This window comes from Myotis myotis, unplaced genomic scaffold (assembly GCF_014108235.1).
Source record: "Myotis myotis isolate mMyoMyo1 unplaced genomic scaffold, mMyoMyo1.p scaffold_m19_p_3, whole genome shotgun sequence".
NCBI lineage: Eukaryota > Metazoa > Chordata > Mammalia > Chiroptera > Vespertilionidae > Myotis > Myotis myotis.
In genome coordinates this window covers 209,312,737-209,324,224 of record NW_023416335.1, presented here as the reverse complement: position 1 = coordinate 209,324,224, position 11,488 = coordinate 209,312,737, and the positions used below count along the sequence as shown (strand labels likewise).

The following is an 11,488-nucleotide window of genomic DNA, read 5'->3' as shown; positions in this document are numbered from 1 at the left end:
CGGACTGAAGGGACCCAGGTTCGATTCAGGTCAAGGGCACATGCCTGGGTTGCGGATTCGATCCCCAGTAGGGGGTGTGCAGGAGGCAGCTGGTCAGTGATTCTCTCTCATCACTGATGTTTCTCTCTCTTCCTCTCCCTTCTTCTCTGAAATCAATAAAATTTTTTTTTTTTAAAAAAAGAAACGTTACTTGATTTATTTAAAAAAAACAAATGTAGGGAGTTCTGTGAGAGCCACTCGACCTCGCCCTGGAGCTGCAGCTCCCAGCATGGTCGACCAGCCCGGTGCTGTGGTCCAGGAGGACCCATGGATGTCCGCGCAGGCCCTGGACAGGCTGCTGAAGATGCCGCTTCCACTGCCACGGATTCGCACCCGGCCCTGGTGGTTTCCTGCGCTGGAGCTGAGAGACCCATTGGTGTTTTACCTGGAGGCATGTCTGGCTGACCCCATCTTCGGCAAAAACGGAGCCATGATTCCGGAAATAGAGTGGATGAACCAGGTCCTGCTGACGGTGGAAAAGGTGAACTCCGGGAGCTTAATCGAAATCACTGTTTTCGGACAGCCCCGTGTCCAAAATAGGGTGAAAAGCGTGCTCCTCAGCCTGGCAGCAAGGCACCGGGAGAACCGTGCCCGAGATAAGAAGATAAAACAACTTGAGAAGTTCTTGAAGGCCCATGGGTCACCTCCCCCGACTCCCCAGTCTGCCGGTTCTGGGTCTCCTGTTGCATGATATTGGCAGGAGCATTATGAGAACCGACCTGCTCCTGCTCCTGCTCCTGAAGTTAAAAGAAGCAAGTGTCCTTAAATCTCAGCTTCTTTCTTTCTTTTGCTGGATGGATGGGTGGTTTGGTTTTTCTGATGCAGATGTGAGTGCAGTTGTAATAAAATGAATTTCCTTTTTGTCCACTGAAATAAAAATCTTTGCTCACTTAAAATTAAGCAAATTTAAAAAAAAAAAAAATGTAAATACAATAAATCAAGTACAATACTCTGGTGAATGCTAACATGGAAGCTGCTAAGAACACGATGGCACAACTGCTTGGCCTGGAAGTTTGGATGTTCCTCTAGGAGACAGCCTAGGAGCTGGGCGTTGAATGATTCAGAGTGTAAATCCCGGTGGGGAAAGTAATAATAACTGTATCGCTCCTGGGCTCTGCAGTCCAGGCACACTGAAGAGAGAGTGTCCTGAGCTGGCACAGCAAACACTATGAAGCCCAGAGCCTGGACGGTGGGCGCCAGTGACGTGGCTTACCGGGGAGCTGAATGTATGGCATTACCCAGCGGCATACGATGCTTTGGGGTGTTGAGGTGGTTAGAGGCATACGAGGCAGCAAACCACGGCTCCACACTCTGCCAACCTAACAAACATCTCACTCCCCAGGACTTCAGGCACATCTCCCTAAGACGTAGGTGGAGTCCTGCCTTGGCCTCCTCCAGCCTCATTGCAGCTTTATCCTTTGCGCTATTTCTTTTTTAATTTTTTAATATTTTTTAAAATTCATTTCTGAGAGGAAGGGAGAGGAAGATAGAAACATCAATGGTGAGAAAGCATCATTGATCGGCTGCCTCCTGCATGCCCCCAACTGGGGATCGAGCCCGCAACCCGGGCGTGTGCCCTGACTGGGAATCGAATTGTGACCTCCTGGTTCATAGATTGACGCTCAACCACTAAGCAGCATGGGCCAGGCTGCACTACATCTTTGACTCATCTTGGCATAAATCAAAGTCAGAGCAATTTCAAGTCAAGTCCCAATCCATATTCTCCCCTATCCTTGAACCTCAGATTCTGGGCTTTGACTCTGCTTAGCTTTCCAGGTAATGGGAACAGGCTCCACAAAGGCCTGATGAAGTCACTGTTGCTGCAGCTAAAAGCATGTAGGACATTCACCAAATCTTTTATTAATTTATCAAAAATGGGCCAACCGGTATGGCTCAGTGGTTGAGCGTCAACCTATGAACCAGGAGGTCACAGTTCAATTCCTAGTCACGGCTCATGCCCAGGTTGCAGGCTCAGTCCCCAGTAGGGGACATGCAGGAGGCAGCCGATCAATGATTCTCTCTCTCATTACTGATGTTTCTATCTCTCTCTCCTTCTCCCTTATTCTCTCTGAAATCAATAAAAACATATTTTTAAAAAATTTATCATAAATGTATTGAATTGGCACCTCACGTGGCAAACAAAGGGTTAATTCATTGACTCCACAGAGCTCTTGCAAACGGATAAGGGGAAAAAAATAGAAAAAACAGTGGGCAACAAAGCCTCCTCCAACAAAAGCCACTTGTGGCTGACACACCCTCAGGTGACTCCCAATAATTCCCACCTCCTGGTGTCCACGCCTCGGTGTTATCCCCTCCTCTTACGTGTGGGCAGAATCTGTGACTCACGTTTAACCAATGGAATATGGCAAAGGTGATGGGATTTACTCCCAGAACATGCTGTGTTAGGTAAGATGGCACCAAGTCTTCGGTAACGTTGCATCAAAAGATTCTCCTTATCAGCAGATGAGTGGATTAAAAAACGGTGGTACATCTACACAATGGAATGCTATGCTGCTATAAAAAAGAAGAAACTTTTACCATTTGCAACAGCATGGATGGAACTGGAGAGCATTATGCTAAGTGTAATAAGCCAGTCAGAGAAAGATAAATATCACATGATCTCACTCATATGTGGGATATAATGATCAACATGTTAATTTGATGAACAAGAATAGAACCAGAGACAAATGGTGGCGGGGGGGTTGGGGGGAGGAGGGTTAGAAAGCAACCAAAGGACTTGTGTGCATGCATAATAGCATAAACAATGGACACAGACACTGGGGCAGTGGGGGCTTGCCCGGGGTGGGAATGGCTGGGCGGGAGAGGGGGGGTCAATTGGGGAAAAGGGAGACATATGTAAAACTTTACACAAGAAAAAAAGAAAAAAAAGAGATTCTCCTTGCTGGCTTGATAAAGTTGACAGCCACATTAAGAAGCCTTTACTCCCTACCTGGTTTGGCTGGATAGATGTCAGCCTGCGGACTGAAGGGTCCTGGGTTCGATTCTGGTCAAGGGCACATGCCTGGGTTGCGGGCTCGATCCCCAATAGATGGCGTGCAGGAGGCGGCCAATCAATGATTCTCTCTCATCACTGATATTTCCATCTCTCTCTACCTCTCCCTTTCTCTCTGAAATCAATAAAAAAAATTTTTTTTAAAAGAAGGTTTTACGTGGGTGGTCTCTAGGAATTGCAGGTCAACAGACAAAAGCAACAGAAGGCTGGGGCCCTCAGTCACATAGCTACCAGGAAGTGAGTTCTGCCCACCCTCTGAATGAGTTTGGAAGCAGATTCTTCCCGCTTTGAGCCTCTGGATGAAAATGCAGCCCAGCATACTCTCCCCACCATTTTCCTCTCCTTTCCCTTAGCCCTCTTCTTCCCCTAAAACATAAAATAAAATAAAATAAATAAATTCAACCCAATCAACACTGATTACAACTCTGGGAGACCCTGAGCTGAGGACCCAGATAATCTATGTGGACTCCTGACCCACATAAACTGTGAGATAATAAATGTATAAATCATTTGAATTTATGATAACTTCTTATGTAGCAATAGAAAACTAATACAACAGATCAGGAAAGAAAATACAAATGGGACTTCTTTCTTTAAAAAAGCAAATGTATTTTTAAGTAGGTAATATATTAACATGGTTCAGCACATTATAAAGGGTATATTTTTCCTCCTACCCTTGTCCCCCAGTCACCCAGTGCCCAAGCCAGTGATAATCTTTGTTACCAATTTCTTGCATATGCACCCAGAGCTAATGAGTGCATGTTTGAGCAAACAAATTTATATTTCTTTGTCTTTTCCTTACTTTACTATATATATGCTGTTCTGAACCTTTTCATTTTTTAAAAAAATATTTTTTTTTTAATCATTTCAGAGAGGAAGGTAGCAAGAGAGATGGAAACATCAATGATGAGAGAGAATCACCGATCAGCTGCCTCCTGCACTGCCCTCCTCCCCCCAACCCCTGCACTGATGATCAAGCCTGCAACCCAGGCCATGTGCCCCCAACCGGAATCAAACCTGGGACCCTTCAGTCCACAGGCCAGTGCTCTATCCACTGAACCAAACCAGCTAGGGCTCTTTTTTTTTTTTTTTTAAATTATAAAATACAGCACACACACACAGAGGAGTGCATGAAACAAATATGTGCTATTTAAAGACAAAGCCAACACTTGTGTAACCCTCATCCAGGTCATGAAATAAAATAGAGCCAGTGTCTTGGGAGCCCCGCCCCTGGCTATGTAGCCTCTCTTATCACATTTGCTTTTCTGAGGACATGGCCACCACCACGGTGACTTCAGCCACTATCAGTCCCTTGTCTTTTCAATAGAGTTTTTTCCTCCGATGCATGCCTCCTCCGATGCTGTACAGCAGCTTATTTTAGTCCATTTTTGACCTTTACATAAAGGGAATCACACTCTCCTTTTGTGACTTACTTATTTAGCTCAACTTTATATGCAAACTAGCCATGTTGATGCATGAAATTATAATTTGCTCACTCTCTTGCTGCCTAGTTTTCCACTGTGCTAATAAACCACAATTTTTTTTCCACGCTACCATAGACGGACATTTAAGGCTTTCCATTTTTGTTCTATTAGAAACACTTTTGTTTTGAACATTCATTTACCTGACTTTCTCAAGCAGGCTTGATACTAGGGGTGGAGTTTCTGGGGTGTAGGACATTCATAGCATCAGTTTTACCAACTTACACTCTGCCAACTGTGTGAGCTTTTCTACTGCTGAACTTCATCGCCAACATTTGGTATTGTCAGGCTTCTTCATTTTAACCACTCTGGTGGGTATGCAGTGCTGTCTTCCTGTGATTTTTAATATATATACATTATATATATATAATATATATATATATATATATATATATATATATATATATACATATATTGATTTCAGAGAGAGGAAGTGAGAGGGAGAGGGAGAGAGAAACGTTAATGATGAGACAATCATAGATTGACTGCCTCCTGCAGGCTCCCCACTGGGGAATCAAGCCCGAAACCCTGGCATGTGGCCCTGACTGGAGTTGAACCACTGAGTCACACTGGCTGGGCCTCAGTGTGATTTTAATTTGTATTTCTCTTCGTGTCCATTTCGATTTCTTCTTTTATGACACGCCAGTTCAAGTTTTTGCTCAATTTTCCACGGGCTTGTTTGTCCTTGTCTGATTAATATAATTTGTAATATCCCAGTTTGTTATTTGTCCAACTTTGCAAGTGGATCCGTAAGTATGATAAGATGCCCACCTTCAATTATAAAAGAGATGGCGAAACGATGATGGTGTTCTTTATTCTTTTTGTCACTATCAGATTGGCCGAAGATCATGCAGCTCGATAACGCTGTGTTGGCAAGCGGGTGGAGGACTGTTCAGTAGCACACTGCAGGTTGGGTGTGTACATTGGTGAATTTGTACGGAGATCAATTTGGCATATCTAACATGCTATGAAATGCATGTACGGTTTGACTCAGCTATTTCAATTTCTAGGAACTTATCCTATGGCTACATTCACTTCCGTGTGAAGTAACATGTTCAGGGATACTCATGGTAACACTGTTTATAATAACAAGATATTAGAAACTTAAATACCCAATGGCTGAGGACTACTTAAATAATGTATGATATATATTTACAAGGGAACACCAATGCATATTTTTTTAAAAATTTTTATATAGGCTGAAAAGGAATATCTTCCAAGATACATTGTTATGTGAGAAAATAACCAAGTGCAGAATACTGGGGGTAAGGTGCTGCCACACCCACAGTATATGTGCTTGATGCTTGTATTTGCATAGACTATCTTGGAAGGATACTTGGAAGGTGGTTGGGGAATCAGGGTGGAGAGAGACTTATTTTTCACTGTAAGTCCCTTTGCACCTTTTGGATTTTCTACTAGGTACACGCGTTACCCATTAAAAATAAATTAAAGCCATAACCGGTTTGGCTCAATGGACAGAGCATCGGCCTGTGGACTCAAGGGTCCCAGGTTCAATTCCAGTCAAGGGCATGCATGTACCTTGGTTGCGGGCACATACCCAGTAGGGAGTGTGCAGGAGGCAGCTGATCGATGTTTCTCTCTCATTGATGTTTCTAATTCTCTATCCCTCTCCCTTCTTCTCTGTAAAAAAAACAACACAAAACCAATAAAATATATTTAAAAAAATAAAAAAGAAATTAAATACACTTAAAATGTATTGAGCTCCCATTATGGGCCAGGCCTTTGCCAAATATTAGCAATACACATGGTGGTGATTAACACAGAGACTTTGCCTCGCGGAGCTCCCAGTCCAGTGATGGAAGATAGTCACTGGAACCATCACTGTGGTGACAGGTGACAAGTGCTCTATTGGGAACATTGAGGAACTTAGGAGGAAAGTGACACCAAGCAGGGCACCTCACAGAGTCTAGGAGGTGGACAGGCTGCCTGACGCTTACGTGGGGAGCAGAAAGAAGAGGGAGCCGGCCAGTGGCGGTGGCTCACAGAGACCAGAGGCCCCAGCAGAGGAAGCAGCGTTTGTTGAGGGAGAGCAGGACTCCGTCCATTTGAGGAACTGAAAGTTCAGCTTAGCCGGAAGCTGACATGAGCTGAGTCGGTTTCCAGAAAAAGACACACTAGAAATATGGAAAAAAGATTGAAAACGGGCAAACGTGGAGTCAAGAAGACTTGGTTAAGAAGCTTCTGCAGTCATCAGAGGACAAGAGGCTGAATTAAGAAGGAGGAAGTGGGGGCAGAAAGGATGGGGCAGACTTAAGAGATAGTGAAAATGTCGACTCTACAGACTTAACAGCTGGGTGATGGGGTAAAAGGAGAGAGAGAGGATCATTATAACAACAAAGGCTAATATTTGGTAAGGATTTTCTAAGTGGTAGCACCTGCCCAGAATTTGGCTTGATTCTGTCATTCAATCCTCTCTCACTAATCCTGTATGGGAAGATAATGCCGGCAGCAGAAGATTGGCTGATATGGAGAAACAGGTAGTAAAAAATCCAACACATGTATTCATGCTTTCATTTAGCACCTTCCAAGCATCACCAAATACTTTGTGCCAGCGACCACCAAGCCCAAGAAACACAGAGACAAACCAGACCCCATCCTTGACCTCCAAGTGGAAGTTCAGGGCCAAGGAGTGAGGTTGGCGAGCCCCCTGCTTTGAGAGGAGCAGGTGGCCACAGGATGCTGCTGAGGACAGAGCGGGAGAGAGGAATCCGCTCTGGGCGGTGGGGGGGAGGGGGGGCGCCTCAATAGACGGTGTGGCTGGAGGCAAGTCTTAATGAAGTGACACCTACAGGGGTACCCGATAGAGCCAGCTGTGTGCTGTGTGCTCTCTTGCCCTTTCCAGAAAGTTGGCTGCCTCCTGCCCTAGAGGAGGCAGGAGCGGGGATTGGGGCACAGACGTCAAAGATGCTGGTGAAGCTGGAGAGATAATAAACGGCTTCAAGAGAGTGGCGCTGAGCCCAAGCTCAGGAGGAAAAGCAGCATGAAGGGGAGGCGGAGAGAAAGGAAAGAGGTTCAGGGGGAAGGAATGGGGGGCGGAGTGCTTCTGAGAGGCAGAGGGAGCGGTGGAGTGGGACAGCTAGAGGGTCGTTAGAGACTAAGATTTCTTTTTTTCTCCCCCCTCCTTTTTTTTTTTTAATTTTTTTAAATTGATTTCAGAGAGGAAGGGAGAGGGAGAGAGAGAGATAGGAATATCAATGATGCGAGAGAATTGGGGTTTGTTTTTGTTTTTGTTTTTTTAAAAATATATTCTATTGTTTTTTACAGAGAGGAAGGAAGAGGGATAGAGAGTTAGAAACATTGATGAGAGAGAAACATCGATCAGCTGCCTCCTGCACACCCCCCACTGGGGATGTGCCCGCAACCAAGGTACATGCCCTGGGCCGGAATCAAACCTGGGACCCGTCAGTCCACAGGCCGACACTCTATCCACTGAGCCAAACTGGCTAGGGCACTAGTACATATTTTTATTTATTTTTTTTAATTTTTTTAATATATTTTATTGATGTTTTACAGAGAGGAAGGGAGAGAGATAGAGAGTCAGAAACATCGATGAGAGAGAAACATCGATCAGCTGCCTCCTGCACACCCCCCACTGGGGATGTGCCCGCAACCAAGGTACATGCCCTTGACTGGAATCGAACCTGGGACCCTTCAGTCCACAGGCTAGTTTGGCTCTATCCACTGAGCCAAACCGGTTAGGGCAGATGAGAGAGAATTGTTGATCAGCAGCCTCCTGCACACCGCCCCCAACCCCCTGCCATCCCTGCCCCCCCCCGCCGCACCCTCCCTTTCGCCCCAGAGATTAAGCCCGCAGCCCGGGCATCTGGGCATCTGCCTGGACCAGGGATCAAACCGTTATCTCCAGGTTCATAGGTTGACACTCAACTGCTGAGCCACACTGGCCAGGCCCATCTAAGCTAGGGACTATGATTTCTGAGATGCTGCGACCCTCCTATGGCTCCCACGGTCTGTCACTAGCACCTTCACTCTCAGGCCCTTTGCTTTCCGCTGCCTGCCCCTGATGGGCCAGATGCCTCGTTCTCCAGGGGTGTGACAGAGTGACAGGCAATGGCATGAGGAGACTGAGGAACAGCGGTGAGAGCCAGCAAGGGGAGGCGGCAGGTGAGAGCCCAAGGCATAGGAGGTGAGGGAGGTGAGGGAGCCAGGGACGCAGCCAGGCTGGGGCGTGAAAACACGCTGCTGGAGGAAGGGGCTTGGTTTGCCATGGAAGGGGGAGCCGAGGGCCAAGGAGAAAAGGCAAGGGGAGGTGTGAAGGGCGAGGCCCTCAAAATAGATTAGGGTTCAACACAGCAAAGAAAGCCAGAGCCTGGGCTGGATCGCCACACACTTCCTCCAGGGCCACAGTGTCAGTAACCTACGACGATCCCATTCAGAGCATTACAATAATCAATGACTAGCTGCTAAGAGTACCTGTAAGAATTAGGAATAGAAAACCTTGAAACAAATAAAGTAAGAATGTCTTTCTTTCTCCAGTAAAAGTGCAGAGGTAGGTGGCCCAGGGCTGGTGTTGGGGACTTCAGCTGGTATCAGGGACCCAGCCTCCTCCTACCCTCTCTCTCAGCCTGTGCCTCTTCTTTTCCTGAGTTAGCTCTCTCCAAGCTCTAGCAGCCATCACACTCCCGTTGCAGCCAGGAGGAGGAGGAATGGGAGAGGAGGCGCGCCCCTCCCGGGGGAGGGTGGGGTGTGCAGGGGGGGGAGGCGCTCCCAGAAGCTGCACGGCCATTCCATCTCCCACTGGCCAGCACCTAGGTCCATGGCCACACCTGGCTGTGAGGCAGCCTTGGAAGCGTGGATTTCGCTCCGAGTGGCATGTGCACACCTGCATTTCGCAGACCAAGTGCAGAACACATATCAGGGAACATAGTTTTCTCTGCCACATTCCACCCGTACATCCATGTCCATGAAAGATGACATCCCAATTTGCATGCGACAGTCGTGGTTTACACTGTTGTCCCACATAATTATTAACGGCATTCCTTTTCACTCAAAAGTGAAAAAAAAGTTTGGTGGTTCCTCATAAAGTTAAACTTGGAATTACCATGTGATCCAACAATGCTACTGCTAGATGTAGACCCCAAAGAATTGAAAGCAGGGACTCCAATACTTGTGCATGCCTCTCCATAGCAGCATTGTTCAAAAGAGCCAAAAGGTGGAGACAGCCAAGTGTCTATCAACAGATCGAAGCATAAACAAAACATGAAATGTGTATACAATGAAATATTATTCAGCCATAAAAGAAGAGAAGTACACCCCGGCCAGCATGGGTCAGTGGTTGAGCATCCACCTATGAACCAGAAGGTCTTGGTTCGATTCCTGGTCAGGGCACATGCCCGGGTTGTGGGCTCAATCCCCAGTGTGAAATTTTCTCTCATCATTGATGTTTCCATCTTTCTTTCCTTTTCCCTTTCTCTCTGAAATCAGTAAAATAATAATAATAATAATAAATAAAAAATATATATAAAAAAGAAATGAAGTACTGATTTATGGTATAACATGGATGAACCTTGAAAACATTATGTTTAGTGGGGAAAAAAAAGCCAAACACAAAAGGACAAACATTGTATGATTCTACTTTTATGAAGTACCTAGACTAAACCAAGTCATAGAGACAGGAAGTGGTTATGAGGGGCTGGTGAAGGGGCAGGGGAATTATTGTTTAACAGGTATAGAATTTCTACTTGGGATGCTGAAAAATTTCTAGGAATGGATAGGGTGATGGTAGCACAACAACGTGAATATACCTGATGCCACCTGAATACTTAAGAACTGTAAAAATGGCAAATTTTGTTAAGTATATTTTACTGCAAAAAAAAAAGTTGGAGATATTTACCCAAGAGGGGGGAAAAAAAGCATATATGTCCATACAAATACTGACTCTTCAGAACAGATTTATTTGTAATAGTCAAAACCTGGAAACAACCCAAATTACCATCAACAGGTGAATAGATACACTGTGGTACATCCATACAGTGGAATACTACTCAGCCATAAAAAGGAATAAACTCCCAATACAAACAGCTGTAGTCCAACCAATTAGATAACTTAGATGAAATGGACAAATTATAGGAAAACACACGTATTAAAACTGACTAGTGCTTGCGTCAGCAGCACATACACTAAAATTGGAACGATACAGAGATGAGCATGGCCCCTAGGAAATCAAACGACTCGGGAAGAAACTGAAACTCTTGAGTCGGTTTATAACAAGTAAAGATATGAATTAAATGTCTACTTAATTAGTAATTAAAAACTTCCCACAAAGAAGTCCAGCCCCAGATAGCTTCACTGATGAATTCTACCAAACATTCAAAGAAGTGCCCGGCCAGCGTGGCTCAATGGTTGAGCGTTGATCTATGAACCAGGAGGTCACAGTTCAATTCCCAGTCAGGGCACATGCCCGGTGGCTCGATCCCCAGTGTGGGGCATGCAAGAGGCAGCTGATCAATGATTTTCTTTCATCACTGATGTTTCTGTTTGTCTCTCCTTCTCCCTTCCTCTCAGAAATCAAGAAAAATAAAAAGATGAATGAATACTAGTTGTGATTCATTTTTAGGCTAAATAATGGTTCCCTAAAGATAGCCATGTCTTAATCTGGAGAACCTCTGAATGTTAATTTAGAGGACAAAAAGGATTTTGCAGGTGTGATTAAGAATCTCGAGGTGGCCCTCAGTTTGATTCAGTGCACAGAGTGTCGGTCTGTGGACTGAAGGGTCCCAGGTTCGATTCCGGTCAAGGGCACACGCCTGGGGTTGCAGGCTCGATCCCCAGTAGGGCGCGTGCAGAAGGCAGCCGATCAGTGATTCTCTCTCATCATTGATGTTTCTATCTCTCTCTCCCTCTCCCTTCCTCTCTGAAATCAAATTAAAAAAATAAAAACAGAAGAGGAGGAGACACTTTCCAATCCTTGTATGCG

General features: G+C 45.4%; 1 protein-coding gene and 1 pseudogene across 1 annotated transcript; both read left to right on the top strand.

Moving 5' to 3' along the window:
* The first annotated feature begins 229 nt into the window (after positions 1 to 229).
* Positions 230 to 919, top strand: LOC118652045 (oocyte-expressed protein homolog). Its single transcript, XM_036301862.1, has one exon. It carries the CDS (start codon positions 269 to 271, stop codon positions 728 to 730), a length of 462 nt encoding a protein of 153 aa, XP_036157755.1. The 5' UTR covers positions 230 to 268; the 3' UTR covers positions 731 to 919.
* Positions 920 to 10,667: 9,748 nt separating this feature from the next.
* On the top strand, positions 10,668 to 10,765 carry LOC118652289 (annotated as a pseudogene).
* The last annotated feature ends 723 nt before the right edge of the window (positions 10,766 to 11,488 follow it).